This window comes from Parasteatoda tepidariorum, chromosome 2 (genome assembly GCF_043381705.1).
Source record: "Parasteatoda tepidariorum isolate YZ-2023 chromosome 2, CAS_Ptep_4.0, whole genome shotgun sequence".
Lineage (NCBI taxonomy): Eukaryota > Metazoa > Arthropoda > Arachnida > Araneae > Theridiidae > Parasteatoda > Parasteatoda tepidariorum.
In genome coordinates, this window is record NC_092205.1 from 19,222,204 (window position 1) to 19,241,794 (window position 19,591).

At 31.7% G+C, this 19,591-nt stretch overlaps 2 protein-coding genes and 1 long non-coding RNA gene across 3 annotated transcripts in view; 1 reads left to right on the forward strand and 2 right to left on the reverse strand.

Moving 5' to 3' along the window:
- The window catches only part of LOC107439415 (uncharacterized), a 246,436-nt gene that overhangs the window by 81,606 nt on the left and 145,239 nt on the right, over window positions 1-19,591 (reverse strand). The gene's annotated exons all lie outside the window — the stretch shown is intronic.
- Window positions 492-8,062, reverse strand: LOC107439416 (uncharacterized). The gene is made up of 4 exons (XM_016052008.4): window positions 7,919-8,062; window positions 5,008-5,078; window positions 2,602-3,005; window positions 492-965 (listed from the first exon to the last, which is right to left on the reverse strand). The coding sequence occupies exons 2-4, from the start codon at window positions 5,066-5,068 to the stop codon at window positions 666-668; spliced, it is 765 nt and encodes a 254-aa protein (XP_015907494.1). The 5' UTR covers window positions 5,069-5,078; window positions 7,919-8,062; the 3' UTR covers window positions 492-665.
- LOC107439417 (uncharacterized) lies at window positions 16,047-17,516 on the forward strand. The gene is made up of 2 exons (XR_001583534.4): window positions 16,047-16,082; window positions 17,428-17,516. It is a non-coding gene; the product is annotated as an uncharacterized lncRNA (long non-coding RNA).

The following is a 19,591-nucleotide window of genomic DNA, read 5'->3' on the forward strand; positions in this document are numbered from 1 at the left end:
TTTTTTACACCCTAAAAAAGCAAGAAAAAATCGTGAGAATGAAATTTTTTCTTTGTGACATACTTTAAACGACAAAATTACAATTTTAAAATACCAATTTTAAAATAAATGGCTCAGATAAATCTGAACCTGCCCCCCCCCTTTTTTTTGGCCGCCTAATTGGCGTTTATTTGTAGAATTGTTCATATACAGGTACCATCAATTATAATGAGCTGCGAATTTCAGCTCATTTAATTGCAGTAAAGATTTTATATGGATTTTTAAATAAAATTAAGCTAAACAACAAAAAACTGCCAATCCCCTGCTCTCGGAACGTGCAAGCTAGAGGAAACAGTTTTTGCTATATTTGCCAACCCTAAACAGGTTAAACATGTTTTGCCTACATCTTATCAATCTTCAATTTAATACACAATATTATGTGAGAGTGCACTATTTCTCTGTCTATGAGAAAGCGTAACTTTAACTTTGTCTGTCAACCAAAAATTAGCCTCTTTGTTTTGGGATATTTTTATTCATAATATAAATTAGTTATACAATAGTTAGTTCTACAGGTTATTATTATTAGTTTTCACAGGTTAAAACTAATTATTATGCAGGTACTTATACATGAAGGATACAGGTTTTGCACAGATATTTGAATATTAATCATACAGAGTTTTGACAAACTACGATGGTATGAGATCCAAGAGCTCAGAGAGTGTCCCCTTGTCCAATTCCTTATTGATAAGTTTGAGTAATGCTTTGTTCAATTCGGTCATTGCCTCTTCGTGGAAATGGATGAACAACTTCGGTCCCAGTCCAGACACCAGTTTCAAAAGCATTTTCGTCCATCTTCCGCCACCCAAAAGGCTCTGAAATTCGATTTTCAGGGAATCGAATGTTAAGTGTAGGTTCAAGTCGTTCATGTGGATGCGAGTGTGTTCCCCCATCGTTACATTTAAATCTCCGTAACCTGAAATCTGTACCTGCAATGGAAACAATCGTTAATACCATATTTAGATTTCATTGTTGACTTTCTGCAAGACTTCCGACATTCATGAAATTTAAATATCACGGTGGTAAAAAAGGTTCGTTTTTTTAATTGAAAATTAGATAAATGTAACTACTTTGGTTGCAGAACTTGTGAGGCACAGCGGTAGACGCAGTAGATTTACTTAGACCTTGCAGATAAACATATTACAACGTTTATGAAATGGTTTATAAAATCCCATCATTAATAGGATGTTATGAAGCGTCGGTGACTCGAGGAATTTGAGGGCTTGCTACCAAATAAGGTGACGAAGTTCAAATCCCAGCAATGGCTGGTTGATATGAATTCTGCTCGTAGCTCACATCGGCTGACGAATAATATCCTCAGTAGGATCATGGGTTCGAGTCTCCTCGCCTTCGGGCTAACCGTGGGAAGTTTTTGCTGTTTTCATCTCCAGGTATCGAAAGGCGGATTAGTTTCCTTAACCTTTCGACGCAGAATTCTTATTAAACGTATCTTACATACTTTTTTCATTATTTGTATTAGTTTAGGTCAAAATAAATAATATCATATAAAATATCATATCATATTTAGTATATCATAATAATATCATATTTAGCATTTAAATTTATGGTTATGAAATACATCATGAAACACCGATGTCTTTTTATGCATTAAAGGTAAAATTTTCCAAACCCAGCTCATTTCCAAATAATTTTTCGAATTTAACACTTTTTTTCAGTTATTCAGATCTAAGAGAAACATTATTCATCATTGAAATTTGCCAAATGAATTATTGATAAATTTTTGAATATAAATGGAAAAAATGATTTTCAGAGTACTTTTTTTTAATTTTATACTTAAGTACAAATACAGTTACGGCAAACTAACAGATCATTTTAGTATTTATAAGACTATTTTTCATCATTAAAAAATATCACTATCTTTTATTATTAAAAAGCGTCAGAAAAATATATATATGAAAGGGACATCGGTGACCCAACTGTGTCAAATGGTTAAAAAATTCTCCACCGAAGGTTTATGAAGGTTGATTCATTCCGATTTTTTCGCTTTTCCTCATTAATCCATTTCCTCATTTTGTCGATATTTTCAATATTTTCCGATATATCACTATATATTTTAAATATCATTCTATTTTATTTTATAACCATCGTTAAGCAGCCGACCCAATGTGTTAGAGTCCCCTTGCCATCAGACTAGCCGTAGGAGGTTTTAATGGTTTTCCTCTCCATGTAACTCAAATGCAGGTTAGTTTCATCAAAAAGTCCTCCACGAATGTGAATTTCTCCCAATACTTGATCTAGGAGTTCCTTTGTCTTCTGGATTAGGTCCAAAATTACAAGGCTGTGTGGAGTTTAACATTGGTAGCTGTAAACCCGAAATTGGGTCGGCCGTTCCACGACGGTTATAAAATATATCTCCATGCTCTTGTGTATACAAAGTTTCATTGAAAGCCGCCAACTAGAACGAACTTTATGATATTTTAAACAGTGTAACTTTATTATTAACTTCATTTTTGACAAACATTCTGAAAAGCGGTGATTAAGAGCGGTGATAACGCAACACTCAGCACATAGATATTATTTCTTAAGAATGCTTATTTTTCTCACCTGTTTAACCTGTATGAAGAAAGGTCCATCACTGTTAATGGGAAATATATTGAGGACCTTTCCGTTCATGTAACAGTGTCCATCGGCTTCCATTTCTGGCAGTGTTATACTTATATTGGCGAAGCCCCTCACCAAATCCGCTTTCAAACTCTGGAGACGAAATTTTGAGATGCCCGTGATGTTGAGTTCCCTCATTCGAAATTCCAGCTGAGCGACCTTCTCGTTGATCTTTTCGTCAATGTTGGGTATGACGAGAGGATCTACGGCTGGGACGCCTATGTCCGGAATCCCAAAAGGCATTTGATCCCGGAAATTCTCCAGGATCTCTATCAGGAAGTTGGAAAGTTTGGTGTCATATTCTTCGAGACCTTTATCTGTAGTTCCAGAGTAATCCAATTCTGTTCCTGTAAAGTTCAGAATTTTCTTAAGTTTTGGGACTCAGCGTTTTAGAAACATTGAAATGAAAAGAACTGTCAAGAACCTTTGGGTTAATCCAAGAGTTTGCAACAAGTATGGATCCCGGGTCATTAGTTCATGTTTCCAAAGATTGCTGTGGAATCAAATATTTATGAAATCGGAATCTTCAAGGCAATTAATGGACCTTTTATTTAAAAAAAATAATGAAAATTCCCATAAATTAGGCTTTATTTATCAAAATAACGCACTAGAGGATTAGGCTTTGTTTAGTCAAGTCGTTTCTGACTTAGCGTAGTATAACCATAAATCCTCTATTACTGCACATTGCTGGGACCTTCATTGATAATGCCGAAATTCTTTCCACTCTTGTCACACATCAACTCAGCTTGGTTCTCTGGAATCTGTTTCTATTTAATGAAAGCAGATTCATTTTATAATTTGGAAGTTAATAATAACAATTCTACATGAACCCATCATTCCGCTTGGAAATGTAACCTGCTATAATCACCCTTTCTTGGTCCTCCCCATGGTTACCGCAGTTTTTCTTTCTTACTTTGTTTTTCACCTTTATTTTCTTTTTCATTTCTTTCGTTGAGAACTTGGGATTTCTTTCTACAAACCACGTTTTGGACTTTATCATTCTCGTGTTGCAGGTCTTTAAAATTATCATCTTATTTTAAGCTCCCGATATGTGTCGATCTTTAAGTACTTTTAAGGCAAATAAAGTTTTTTTCAATAACAAATTAGTGCTAAAGCACCAAAACAATTTAAACTTGACCCATCTCACATAAACCTTCATAAATTGACCCAAATAAATCCAAATTTTTTAAATTATTGAATTTAATTTCAAGGTTATTATTAAAACACACATTATTTTCCATATTGTAAGTCGAACCTTATAATCAAAGTTAGTCAAGCTCAGCTGAGTAGTCAATTGTTGTACTAAATTTCATAAATATTTAAAAGCATTACATTTATTTGTTGCCGATTCTAATTTCTTAAAAAAAATCAATTGAGGTAGCAACTTGAAAACATTAAAATTATGGTAGTAGTATCCCTATGGATGAAATTTTAATCCTCTGTAGAGGATATGGTCAAAAAATACACATAGAGGAAGAAGGCTAGCTTCCGTAGTCATAATGTAAACCAGTTCTCCAAGGTTTGGTGCGGTCCCTGTGTATAAAGGAAAAAACTATATTTAGAGGCAAAGCAGCTGAAGATCTTGAAATATGTTTCAACCCCTCCCTCCTCCCAACCACTACTGGGGTTGAGGAAAAGAAGAAAAGCTTTCTCTTTTAATTTATTATTGGTTTGTTCTACATTTTTACACTGTTAAGTAAACGACACTTTACTGTTAATAAAGATATTCATTTGAGAAGACATTGATATCATCCATGTTGATTAAATCTGCTAACACATTTTGGCGAAGAACGAAAGAATAAAGGATGGTTGGCGAGAGGCAGCGTACCCAACCATACATTTGGAGTTGCCCAACAACCAGGTCACAGGTGACGTACCTCCTGACAGTCACTTTGCTTCTAATACACATGCCCTAGATCTTAGTGCATATAATGCTCTGTTAAATCTGAGTATGTTACTAACCCTGTCTACTGTATGCTACTAAGTCGTTTTTCTGGTATAGCATACCGAACCAAGCAGTTCCCCGCATTGGTCACGTATTCTGAGGGCTGGACTTCTTCTCTCTATTTATATTCTTTGATATGGCTCACCCCCTTTCATAGCCCGACAACCTACCCGCCAATTACGGTAAAACAGTGTTACGAGGACCAGTACCGTGCACGCTCGATCAAAGTGGTCACCCATCCGCTCATTGACCACTGCCTATGATGCTTGACTATCTTCTGGGAACCGTGTCTGACGATCAGTCCACTTTGGGACATTAAAATTATGGAGAACCACGAATGTAAATTCCTTAAATTATATGAAAAGTGGGTTAATTTTAATAATCTGAAAAATAGTTAATCTTACCTTGAATTCCCTGGGCAAAAAATAACCCAACACATATTGTCAAAAGCTGAATAACAGTCATGAGTGGTGTTCTAGGGGAGAAATATAAAATGAAGAAGTTTAGCTTTCGATTAAAAAAATTAAATCAAACCTAAAAGCATTTTATTACATTTTTAGGTTAGCTTTTGCATGTTAGTTTATCATTACTAAACAAAAAAATTATTGCCACCTACAATAAATACTATACACTAGTAAATCAACTTTTAATTTTCATTAGTAATGTTATAAAACGTATGGAAAATAACAACAAAGAACAAAGTGACAAATAACTTTAAAAATTTCACTTTTGTATTAAAATTTTATTTATTTACCGAATCATTTATTTTTTTATTTACTGAACGTCGATAATAAGTGTGTGAGTGTAGTAAAAATAACAAACAATTATTAAAAATTATGCTATTCAGGGAATTATCTTTGGATGATCGAATTTTATAATTGTGTTAAAAAATATTTCGATTCGCTTTAAAAAATATTAGAATTATGGTGAAATACGCAAAATGTAAAATTAACATTAAAAGATCCATCTTTTCAAACACACACCTGATTGAATATTGGGATACTATTTTCCAAAATTACGGCTATTTCTATATCTTGAGGATAAAAGATCCGAATCCGTCAGAAAAAAGGTAAGTTTAATCAGAGAAAATACATTTTTATGTTTGCTTTCGTGATTTAAAATATCGTCTGCTCTAATTAATTGGCATATTTACGGTTGAAAATTAAGATTGAGTCCCAGTACGTGAAAATCCGATTATTATATCAAAAGAAATTCACTTTTTATTTTGATATCTATACTATATAAAATAAATAGAACCATTTTGTGTGTTTTGATTTTGTATAATTAATTGAAAAGGACTGTAAAACCATAAGACTTCATACGAAAAAAACTTTTGTTCGAAAATCGCTGTTATTTTTATTCCAAATATGTCTTATTTTTCTCAATTCTTTTTTAAAATAATAAATTGAAAGTTGTTATAAGTCCAAACATAATATCTGTCACGACACTATTTTTATTTTAACATCAAAACAATCGCTTCTTTTGGAAAGCGATTTCCGACTCTTCTTTTTTCTTCCTGCTGTCATCTGAATTCTTGCGATGATATTTCGATTCGGTGAAACAAATCTTTCATTTTTCAACTGGTCAAATTTATTTTTGATAGGTTGCATTCTTATTTTTTAAAGTTTAAGAATGTAAAAACGTTATTTGTAGTTGTTGTTTTCTTTTATTTACAAAACATACTAAACTGTTAACAGTCTTGACATTTTTATTATTTATTGCAACATTAGTTGGAGAATTAAAATTATTAAAAAAAGATAAAATCAAAAGGATTTTACACACTACCAGAAACAAGTGTTCAAAATTAAACCATAATAAAAATCTGGCAATCACGAGAGAACAGCCTTTGACCTAACTGAAAGTAACCGCACAGAGAGCTCATCTCGTGATTGTTAGGTAGAACCAGCATTTTGAACCTAAATTACGAGATGACGAGAGTGTAGCATTTGACTTAACTGAAAGAAACCACACTGAGAGCCCATCTCGTGATTGTTAGATAGAACCAGTGTTTAAAACCTAAATTACGAGATGACGAGAGAGGAGCATTTGACCTAACTGTAATTAACCGCACAGAGAGCTCATCTCGTGATTGTTAGGTAGAACCAGCATTTTAAATCTAAATTACGAGATGACGAGAGTGTAGCATTTGACTTAACTGAAGGAAACCACACTGATAGCGCATCTCGTGATTGTTAGATAGAACCAGTGTTTAAAACCTAAATTACGAGATGACGAGAGGGGAGCATTTGACCTAACTGAAATTAACCGCACAGAGAGCTCATCTCGTGATTGTTAGATAGAACCAGCATTTTAAATCTAAATTACGAGATGACGAGAGAGTAGCATTTGACTTAACTGAAAGAAACCAAACTGATAGCAAATCTCGTGATTGTTAGATAAAAACCAGTGTTTAAAACCTAAATTACGAGATGACGAGAGAGGAGCATTTGACCTAACTGAAATTAACCACACAGAGAGCTCATCTCGTGATTGTTAGATAGAACCAGTATTTTAAACCTAAATTCCAAGATTACGAGAGCAATCACGAAAGATGAGCATTTGACCTAAATATAGTTAGGTAAAACTTCCACCACTAACGAGATGTATGTTGAAAGATGTAAAAATGCATGCTTATTCAGCGAAAGTTTGATTTTGTGTCCGATTTCGTCACTTAAAATTTCATACGCACAAATTAATTAGCGTTGAGAATACGCACAAATTAATTAGAATTAAGGTCATCCTCTCGAGCTTTTAAAATTGAGTTTTGGAACGTGAAGATATGATCATTAGATCAAAAGTTATTAAGATTTTCTATTTTTCATTTTATGCTCCAAACATTGAATATCAACTAAATAGAAGAACTGCCTAAATTTATATTTTCCTCAAATGCAATCTCATGCAATCAGTTATCTTAAAAGAATGGCATTATTAATTTGAAATTAGAAATTATAAGTTGAATTTAATTTTAAACAAAAAACGAGCATGATAAGAACACGGAAAAAAATTAAATTTAAAAGGTTAATAGCAAGAAATCTTTTAAGATCTAGTTTCTAAGTGTATTAAGTTTGAGAGATTTAAAACGCTAGGTAAATACGACCTAAAGTTGTTAAACGAATTTTTTTTAAAAAATTACAATTATCTATATTAATTTGCATTTATAAATTACCTTGCACTTTTAATATACTTAGAAAATATTTTTTAAATTCTTTTCCCTGAATCTATAATATAATTTAATGGTAATTTCAATAAAATATATAATAAAAAAAATTGTTCTTAAATGAAACCGGATTGGTAAAAGAAGCTTTATTGATTTACCTTTTAGAGCAATCCTCATAAATAACATGAATCAAATTGATGTCCGATCCATATCTTGTTATGGTAAATCTTTATTTCATTCAAATGTGAAACATCCTGAACGAAACATGCATTTTTCAAATATCAATATTTTTGACATAAGAGATAAAAATACATATCTATAATTATGAATTGAATAAAAGTTTTATCTAAAACAGATAAACTGAATCATGTCGTAATACGGATGATCAGTTCAAAAACTTCTTTCGACATAGCAAACAAGACACTGCATTTAGATAAATTTTAAGCATTAAAGAGTGTCTTACTTGCTATCGAACTTTACTTATACTACCCTGCAATAATGGAAAAGACACTTTCAGTTTACTCTTAAGAAAGACTTAGAGAATTATTTTGTAACTTTAGGAATGTCTAGTTCAAATGATTATTAATAAGGTTAATAGAGCTGTTATAGGTTTGAGAGAACGACTAGAAATAAAAGAAAATAAATATTTTAAAACACTCTATGCCAGAAAATCAAGCAGTGAACTTAGTAACTTGTATTGATTACATTGGTTTTTATTTGCAATAATTGCGTGTAAAATTAAAATATTTATTGAGATATAGATATTTTTATAAATAAAATAAAAATTTGTTTTGTTTTTGTTTTACGTTATCTTTGCTTTAACTTTAAAAATATTCAATGAAAGTAAACATATTTTTGAAACAATTTAAAATTAATTACAAAACTATTTTTTAAAATTTTAAAAAAAATCGTTAAAAACTGCGCAAAATATGAGCACTTAATTATTTTATATAGCGTATGCGCGGAAAAAATATTTTTAAAAAAATATATAACTTTACAGTGAATCGTAATTGGCAACTAATGAAAAAAAAATCTGATTTGAGTATCTTAAAAAAAATTAAAAGTTACTAGAAATTTTCTGAGTAGTTTTTGTTCTTTTTAAAAGAAAGCTGTAAATAAGGGGTTTTCCACAAACTTCATTTTGTATCATAAGACAAAATTCAATAACAAACAATAATACCTTACAATAATCGTCCATTCACACAAATGTGATGGTATAGGGAGAAAACATGTAAAAGAAAATATACTTTGATGGGAGGATGATCCCCGTAATGCCGGTGTCATTTTAAATAAACCTTGTAGATTAAAAATTATAAAGTTCAGTCAGAAAGGTGAAAAATAAAATTTAAACCTACACAATATATAAACTAGAGTGAAAATGGATTATTGCTGTATAATTCTAAATATAGAAATGTATTCTTTTTCGTATGTGTGTGTGTTTGGGTAGGTTTTATATCAGTTTATGCAATGTTTCTCTTTTTTGGCGATGCAATCAATGCTTATTTTGAGTCAGGGCTAACGAGAGAACAGCCTTCTCTCTTTAGCCCTGATTTTGAGTAGTCTTTTATCGATATTTTCAATGACACTGTCCAGTAATACTTGACTTGACTTGAAGTGAAAGTCTGACATAATTTAAAATTTTTGTCTCAGAAGAGTAGCTTTTTTTTTCTTCAAAAATTTTATCTTGCTAGCAAATTACACACTTTAGAGGAGAGATGGCAGTATGGTTACATGATGCTTGATTTGATTGATTTAGGGAAAGTTTCAGCTGAGATAACACCAATTGGTTGGGTTTTTTTCCTTCCTTTTTATGGTTGTTTGGATCTTTATTCTATTCATAAATCGCTTAAAGCATAGTATTTGTCATAACCAAAATAAATACGATAACGGAAATTTAAAAAAAAAATACAACAAAAATAGTCATTTGTGCTTAATTAAATAATTAAAAAAAACACAAAAAATAATTTTTTCACATTAAAAAGTAGTATCAATGAAACAATCAAGTAACTATATCAGTATAACGTTCGGTTCAATATTTTTAGTGAGGTGAAGACGCAAGTCCCTTCGTAGCACGCTCTCGAGTCGATTTTTCTTTTTTGTGACTAGATAGCACTGAATCTAGGTTCGAAAAGGTGGACAAAGGAAGACCGATTAAAAAAATTTTGGCGATATTCCACAGTCCAGGGTAGAGACGACTGACGTTTATCGTCTCACAAAAGTTTGGCTTCAAGGGAAATCAAACTTTTGTGAGACGATCACCATTTCAAAGCTTCATAAGTTCAACCAATTCCTCCTGAATCTGAACCTCTATTGTTTCAATATTCTCAAAGGGTTCATAACCCATTGAGGGACTTCCAGGGACAAAACATCATTGAAATAGTCAGAAAAGTCCACGTGCAAAGAGTCAAGGTGTTGACAATATTCTTGTGCATCATCAGAGGTAGTTTCGTCTTTCTTTTTAAGATATGATGAGATTGGAAATTGGAAATAGGCTGAACTCATTCCAACCAAAATTCTGCCTCCACAAAATGAATTTTCTTAGAAAGGTTGAAATAGCTGATTTTGTAGGGATCGAATTGAGCTCGTTCACTTAAAGTTGTAAATTGAAGCCACTGAATTTTGCAAATAACAGAGTTACAGCTCTTTCTTCGAGGATTTCAAGAACGAAGATTCCAAGGAAAAGATTCCAAAACCTATTGAGCCATGCACCTTTGGAAAGCCAGTGAATCTTGGTGTGTAGGAGCAAGTGATATTCTTCATCGTTTTTCTTACATAGCTGTTTGAATAATCAATCTTTGAGAGCATTACTGTTAATTTTGTTCACAGCAGGTATAACACATTGCTAAGGCTTATGCCAACTGTCGCTTCTATTTTTTCCTACTAAATGCTGTATGCGAATCAAACAATGAACAGCTGAAATATCTGATAACTCCCTCTTCAAAACGGCTATACACCTACCCTGTCAATCCACTATTGCAGGAGTTTCGTCAGTGACAGCAGACAATATATTCATAAAGGAATGTTTTGCTCTTTAAAATAATATTTGACAGCATTGAAAATAGATTCACCTTTGGTATCTACAATAAAGCAAAAAGCATCTCCTCAACAATTTTTCTTTCCTTCACAAACCGGATATACGCCAACTGTAAAGCCTACATTACTTGGCAAGGTTGATTCATCAACTTGAAAGGAAAATTCGTTGGATATCAAAAGTTTGCATACGGTAACTTCAACCTCTTCAGCTATCTCATCATTTCGTCACGGCACTGTATCGTTGCTTAATTGGATATTTTTGATTAAATTCGATGCGGCTGGATGGTGTAAAACTTTCTAAAACTTCCTCGTCAGCCGGGAGCATGAACTCTTGGCTGATGATATGAGCCTTCCCAAATTTAGGAATTAATTTTTATGTATTATAAGAGGCAATTAAACCTTCGTCACATTTTCGTGATGAGGTTGCTAGTAAGCCTGAGACCGTATAGGTGCCTTCAGAAACTTGACTTTGATGCTCGGAAAAATGATAAATCTTTCTTTTGTTTCTCAGGATGAATTTTTTGCAAATGCTCCTAGTAATGAAAAGTTTCCATTACCACATTAGATAATTTTGTTATAAAATAAACATATGGGTAGTTGAGAGTTTGACAGCGACTGAGCAAATCCAAACTTCAAGTACGTGACACTGTATTCACGACACTTATTTAACCGACATTGTTGGTGGCAGCAAAATACAACGATGAAAGAAAATCAACTATTTCTTCAAATTAATAAACGATTAACGATAAAGAACTAATTCACCCACGTACCTGGCCAAATAAAGAATAAAATCGAATCGAAACTGGGGAAAAACTTAATTGAAGCGAACGAATACCATCATAAGAAAATCGGGTCAAATCGATCATTCATACTAAAAGCGCATGCACTTCAATTTTCACTAAATGGCTTGAATGAGTCAGAGAAAAAACTACTAACTCCTGTGCTACGCTGCGCTATTTCGGATCGGAGGATAGGTGCCGCATAAGTTCGTTTTATTGGTGGTACAAATGGTGTATCAGATAATCTTAGTTTATTATATTAATTTAATCTTTTTTCCATAATATTAATTTTATTTACTGTATAAATCTTAATTTAATAATTTTATTTGGGAGTTATAAAGTTAAATTTGAATAACAAAACATGCTCATCGCCCCCCTACTGCCCAAAACATACCCAACGCCCCCATACCGCCCAAAACACATACCACCCAAAACAAGTCCACTGCCCCTCGGCATACTCTAACCGCCCCCAGGAAGGCGGTATCGCCCCCGTTGAGAAACAATAGCTTAAAGCAATCATGAAAAGTATTATTAAAGTTATTATTGCAATTATTAAAGTATTATGAAAAAGTTCTGTCTACACAGCTATAAAACCGTGCTATTACTTCTGAAACTTTGCAAACAATTTAAATTTTCAGCAATTTCTCTTTTTAACTTCCGTTTTTAAACAAGCTGGGTTTTTTTTCTTTTTTTCAAAACTTTAAAGTAATTTCAAATAGCAAAATATAAAATTTGGATATATGAAATCTGAAGAATTTGAACTTGTGAAATTAAATTTTAAATGTACGTTTTTTTACGTATGATTACTCAGTCACTATGGATGGGTGATCTAATGTAAACAATAACAAGCGTCCTCAAACCGGAAGAAATTTAGAGAATTTCCGGTGTATCCCTCCGCTTATGTTATGACTACGAGGCGATGTGTGAACAAGCCTAATATTCTATGCAGTTTTGTTATGGTAATTTGGGTTTAAATCTAAACATAATTGTACCATTCATAAGAGCTTTCAGAAATGTATTGCTTCTCAGAGATCGTAAGGCCAAAAAAAATTTTGGAAAGTAATATCTCATAGTGAATAATTCTTAAGGTTTGCCATGTTTTGTATTTTATCCCTTATTTGGCTACATTTGAATAAAATGTCGCCAAAAATATCTCTAAAAATATCTTTTTAAGTTCGCCTAATTAGAAAATATTCTAATGATTATAATATTAATATGATAATGCTGAAGTTTAAGGGCTGAAAGAAAGAACTTGGTACATGTGAAATACTGCAAAAGTCAATAATATGATGGCGCGTTTTTTCAATCTGCGGCGTAAAAATATATCGGAAGTAGTAACCCGGAAGTCTTGAAAGAGCAATTTTACCACTAGCGCCACCACCCTTAGCTTTACACGATCAGCCATCCATTAGAAAGTAGTTTTTTTTAAATAAAAATTTTAAAACATAAAAATTAAATATGAATTAAAATAATTTATTCATAGAAATTTTTATACAGAGGCCAAGTCCAGGCTTAACGTCAATTGATTAATTTGAGTTTGACCTCACGTCTACTGCAGCGCCACGTATATGCAGTTATTTTTTGACTTGAATATTTTACTATTCTCTTTCAATATCCTCTAAGTGTGATTAAAGCGTATTATGAACACTTGTGATTCTCTGTGGCGTGCATATCGTTGTGTAAATTTTACTGATTGGAAAGTAGAAAGTCGTTTTGACTAATTTCTGCTGTAATTATAATCTGAAGAATACTTAGATCATGGATAAAAACAAGTTGGCACGTGTGAGTATTAATTCTTTTCAAATATTAATCAATTAATTTTCCCTTACTTAATTTTATAACATACACGTGGACGTGTGTTCACGCTGAGTAATAGGTCGATAAAATTTCTCTATGTTCAATACTTGTTTTGTTGAGTAATGTATCAAAATTTCCGGAAATAGTTCAATTTTTAAATTCTATTACTTGCTAAGTGATCTGTTGATTAATATTTTATTACAATTATTGCAGATTATACAAAATGGTTCGGTCCATATATCTATATATTAAAGCAATTACCTGGATATTTGCTAGTAAAAACCGCCTGTAGCGATCAACTTATCTTTCAAAATAACCTTTTACTACGTATAAAAAAGGCGCCCATGCCGAATGCATTGTATTCTAATTCTTTAACTCCTTCGTTCTTAACACTAACAACACATTAATTAGTTTTACAATGTGTTAACCACATTTTTCACCGGAACTAGTGAATTTGTAAGAAGTAATTTTTACTTTACTTTTATCTATTTCTTAAGAGATGAACGTGGATTTGTCTAACTTCTTCGTGTATTGAATTTTAATGATGACTTAAAACCTGTCTCATAGCCATTAAATCACACAAGCCATCTTATAAGGGTTAAGTACATTTTATCATGGCAGGTAAAAGTATTAAAATTATTTCCATCTCTATCTTAGACTAAGATAGAAAACTCATTCTGATGATACATTTCGTGCTGTCTTACTTCCTCACTCATCTCTCAAGCCATAGTTTGAGTGTTGTGTTTTATATATATGCTATTGCTCTGATAAATTCAAGTTTGGAAGAATTGGTATGATAGTAGTATGTGACTCCATAACACAGTGTTTAAGAATTCTACAGTCATCAGAGCTCTGTCCACGGTACTCTGTCTACTACTGTTTAACGGTACCTTTACAAATTCAATTTTAGGAAAGACGGTAGTTTCACAATTTCAGCTTTAGGAAAAACGGTAGTTTCACAATTTCAGCTTTAGGAAAAATGGTAGTTTCACAATTTCAACTTTAGGAAAAACGGTAGTTTCACAAAATATATTTTTTCTTAAAATTTTATTTTTGTATCCCTTATAAAAACGATAAACCCATATTTTCGTGTTGATTTTTTTTAATATAAATTTTAATTTTTCCCAAATTATGTCTAAATTTTCATAAAAGAGGTACCTCTCAGAAAAACCTTAACCAAAATAATTACTTTATGATTAAATTTTATTTCTATGAAAATAAAAAATTACTCTCAACAACTTGAAGACTATGTAGATTTTTTACTTCAAAGTACCCAAGTTTGAGTTAAAGTATTTATTACCATAAGTGTATTACTACAAGTAAATGTCAATAAAAGCTGATGTTGCCAGTGATGCCGAAGTGCTTTTATTAGTGAGATTTTTTATTTTATGGGATATATATTTATAATATTTAAATATATGTGTGTGTGTAGTAATGTCAATATTTGGAATTTGATTTAAAAATTTTTGAGCAGCTTGATGTGGCTCACCTTCATACATAAAAGAATTAATTATGTACTTTAAAATATTTTGTGGATATATGAACAGTTAGCTTCTCTGCAATTGTTTATTTTAACTTGCTCTCTGAAGTTGTTAATTGTCACATAAGCTTTTAAGAAGTTGTGAATCTGGTTGAAATTTATTTAAACTTTTTAAGATTTGTTTGAATTCACACTTGAAGATTTAACGTTAGCCTAAAAGGGAGGTTTATGATTGCATTCCTAAATACACCATCTGGGGCGAAGACCAATTTTGACTAAGGTAGTGAAATCGTGATAGTGTAAAATATTCTGCCGAATAGTAGCATATAATGCTTATATGTATTTTTGGTATACCCCATACCAATAGAACATTCTAGGAAAACACGTAAAGATACTTAGCTACTTAGGCTGATTAGATGTATTTAGGATTAGAAAAAAACTAAAGTAAGAAAAATTTCTTGTTGATTGACTTAATTGCTAAAATATTCAAGTTGTTTTTTTTTATTTTGGAAAAATAGAAGTGACCATTAGAAACGTTTTTTTTTTTTTTCTTTTTAAGTTAATTGAAAATCAAGAGAAACAGGAAATAAAAAATTTTTTTTCTTTAGAGCGTTAAGAATCAGTTTTCTATGTTATTAGTTAATTTGCCTGTAAATTTTCGGGAGTATCTTTTAATTATTCTTTTTTAAATTCAAGGCAGAAGCTGATTCACTTCCTTTTCCAAAGACTCTTTACACACTAATGTGTTGCTATGGGTAGAGAGTACAACTATATGCCATTTGTTGCCCAGTTTGATTGTCATTAAAGTAAAGCTCTTGAAATTTGGTTAAAATTGTTGATAGAAATGGGTATTACATATAACTATTCCGTATTATATGTTGCACTTTTCTTGGTTTTATTTTTATCAGTTTCAATCATTAGAATGATAACACGACACTAGTGAGGTATGAGTGTAATTTGATAATACACTGGCAGTATAAGTTAATTTATTCTGTCATGGCAATAAAGATAGTGTATTTTATTTTAGGTAACCAAAGTCCTGGGCAGAACAGGCTCTCAAGGACAGTGTACTCAAGTACGTGTGGAGTTTTTGGATGAATCTAATCGTTCTATCATTAGGAATGTCAAGGGGCCTGTAAGAGAAGGAGATATTCTGACACTTCTTGAATCTGAAAGAGAAGCCAGGAGATTAAGATGAAAATTTCTTTAAATAAAAAAAAAAAATAAGTAAAAGTAAGATCACTGTTATTTTTTTAAAATTTATAAAGTTATGCTGGTAAAGTGATAATTTAACTGGTATAACCTTTTAAAGTAATTTATACTTTTGTTTGGAAAATTGTACTTTTGTAATTGGTATTCAATGTATTAGTTATATTTGTTCCCCAATTTCATATGTTAACTATCATTTGGCAGCAACCCACGATAAATTAAGAAGGGGAACGGTGAAGGGATTAAAGCATGTTACCACATTCTGGCAAACCTCTGCTTAATTTTCCTTCTCTAAGTTGCAAGTTAGTCCTACACTGGTTTTGGGATATTTCTGTGCATTTAACTGCTGTTGCCAACTACCATCACCAAGGCATTTCTTGCTTACAATTTTTTTTTTTTTTTATTGTGATTAAATTTTATAAAAATAGTAAAATTTAGTGTCAGTTATTTTTTAGTTCTGCCTTTCGACTAAAATCAAATGAAAATAAAATCAAATTAATTTTTTCACTTAATGTTTGTAACTTCAAATTCTCTGCGGAATTATTTTTAAATCAAAAAATTCTCAACCTCTTAAAGGTCTAGATTTTTAGTTAACTGGACGGCATGTCACTAATTTGTTGCTTTTTGTACATAAAAAAAACTGGTTTCAATATGTTGAGTTTGTGAAAGTATGCCTAAATGATAGTAAATTTGACCTGCACAGACCCCTGAAAAGGTGCAAAAAAGACCAGTAAAGGAGTTATCACCAATATTTTTATAATTTGGTGTACATTAAGAGTTTGTTGCCCTTTTGTGAAACTACCTCCATTAAGAGCAAGAAACACTCTTATGACAATACTATCAAGGCTTAGCTGGAAGTTGTAATGGCCTGTCAACATTTGAAAGTAGACGTCTTATCTTTCTGAATAAATTAAGAGGCCCTGTTTTTATTTTATGTAAGACACCCCCCCCCCCATCAAACACACACACCAGCTGTATCTCTATAATAAAGGATGAGTGAAAAATCCAATTTTGCCATTTATATTCATGCTTTTTTAGGATCCAATCTATGAATCAATCAGCTCATTCTACTGTTAAAAAGCATTTGAAGACATTTTTGTATCATTTAAATTCATTGTTCTGGCAGATAATTGTTTTAAAAAAATTCCCTACATATTTTTTTGTGAATGTAAATTTTGGGTTTTACTGCGGGGCTTTGCTAAAAGGCCGGAATGAACTCATATGGAGCCTAACTTCATACTTTTACCGAGCCATTATTAAAAAACTTTTGTCTTTCTCTGCTTATACATCGACATATGACATTACTGATATATGTGTAAACTATTTATGTGACCTCTTGATTATTATATGTTTATATTTTCTTTTTCAGAATTTGCAGCTGTACTTGAAGACTCTTATTTGTAATGATTTATTTGCAAAGATAATTATTTCATGAAATAAACTTGCAGTTGCAAATTTTGTGTTTAGTTTTTCTTTAAATACATTTCTCAGTGTTCTTTCTGTGACTTCTTGAAAGTTTTTAAGTAAACCTCTTGATTCTAATGGGAAAAAAAATATTATGAATAGTCTACTGTTGTCTACAATTGAATTAAAATTTGTTACAGGTGTGATTTGATAAAGCAAATTGTGCTCCAGCATAGTCTAGTGTTCTTGTTAGCTTTTGTCCTCTTTAATTTCTATTTCTTAAAAGATTTTTCAAAAAGGCATCAAATAAACCCTTTATCTTAGCATGCTATTTTTTTTTTTTGTTCAAGATGAAACATATTTCTTTTCTGTTCTTGGTGAGAAAATTTCAGTCTGACAAAAGTGCCACTTGACAAATCATCTGCAAAAAAAATTTTGTACTAATATTCTTTAGAAATTTATCTAGTTTAATGTATTATACTATTATTTTATCAATGGCTTTTATAACATATGTTCCAGAGATAAAATGTTAACAGACATCAGTTAGCTATGAGCCCTGTAGAGATTAGTTCCCCCAAATATTTTTTCCATCTATAGCACTGCATGTCTTGTGGTTGTTTCTAAAGCTGAGAGCAGGCTCCCAACTAGAAACTTTTTCGTCACTCAATGAAATAGATATACCACAAAAACAAATTGAAAGAAATGTTATATTCCACAAGAACAAATTGTTAAGATAAGGCGTTCTGCATTCTAATTCCTCATAAATCTATCACTCCTTATCTCCCCTTCTGCTGACCAGACGAGTGGTCCTCTCGCCTTATCTTATCAATTGTACAAACCATTATCAATTTGTAATTGTGGGATATCTATTTCACTGAGAAAAGCAACCTGCCCTCAGCCTAAGCTTGTTAGCATTGTTGTCCTAGTCTAATTTTTTTTAGTAGGAGAGAAAAAATGGCCTGATTTTAAAAATTTACTGATATCTTAAAAAGACATCCTCAGTTTAAAAGCATGTCTTGGTTGACAAATCTACTTCTATTATAGAAATGCATTGCTCAAATGAAGTATAGTAAACTGGCTTGAACTCAATTATCCTTCAACTGCATCAATTCGATTCTTCGTGGCCTATCGAATGCTACCTTCAGAAGCTTTGAGTCCTTGGCTTTAATATAGTTTTAAGTACAATAGTGGGAACACCTAGCCAGGTTCACCTTTTATCCAGACGTGGTTTAGTAACACGAGACTTGAATCGACTAGGCTGCACCAACAATTCGAGTTGATTGGTGATTTAGTAAATAGATTCAAAGGTCCAGGATGGAGCAATTTTTTTATACGAAAGTCAAGGACTTTTTTGTAGCATACAGTTCACGCACTTCTGGTTACCCCAGAATAATGTAGAGCCTAATAGGTGAGGTTTTCGCATGAAAATATCTTTCAAAGTAAAAAGATACTTTTGAAATAAGCCAACTGTCTACATCTTGATTTTTACAGCGACCGCAATAAACTACCAAAATCCATATACGAATTATACTAGCTTGGCGTATATTTAATTAGCGTTCGTAGTGGAACGAACGTGTTTAATACTAGTCCTTCTATCTAGTTATGATTGTAAGAAATAAAAGTTAATTTATTCCTTATTTGTAGACTATTCTGTAATTTGCTTTTTGTGCAACCAAAACATTGTTAAAATAGATTTTACTTTTTTTTTTCCATTTAAGTTCGATTTTTGATGATAAATAATTTATGGTACACACAATTCTTATTAGACAAAGTTGCTGATTTAAATTTTTGTTCCTACTCGTTTACCTGGTGTATAAGTGCGCAAAAGGGAAAAGCTAATAGTTTTTCTATTTTAAAATCATTTTATTCCTTTTAATAGTATTATCCATTTAATAATATTTTTATCCTTTTAATATTTAGACTTCCAAATTACCTCTGTAGGTGGCGCTTTAAAATATGTAGTATTTTTTCAGATAGACTTGTAATATTTTTTTCTGTCTGGCAGGCACTAACTAAACAGAAGTAGGCAACTGGAAACGTGTCAAAATAAATATCTTAATTTTATTTTAATAATAATTTGGTTTTACAGTTTATTCTTTTACCATTGTTTTTAGTTAATTATAAAATGT

Coding starts and splice junctions, on each gene's coding strand:
- LOC107439416 (XM_016052008.4), bottom strand. CDS start 5,068: ATGACTGTTATTCAGCTTTTGACAATATGTGTTGGGTTATTTTTTGCC. Junction 3,006..5,007: donor TTTTGCCCAGGGAATTCAAG/GTAAGATTAACT, acceptor TGAACTTTACAG/GAACAGAATTGGATTACTCT. Junction 966..2,601: donor TCTTCATACAGGTTAAACAG/GTGAGAAAAATA, acceptor TTTCCATTGCAG/GTACAGATTTCAGGTTACGG.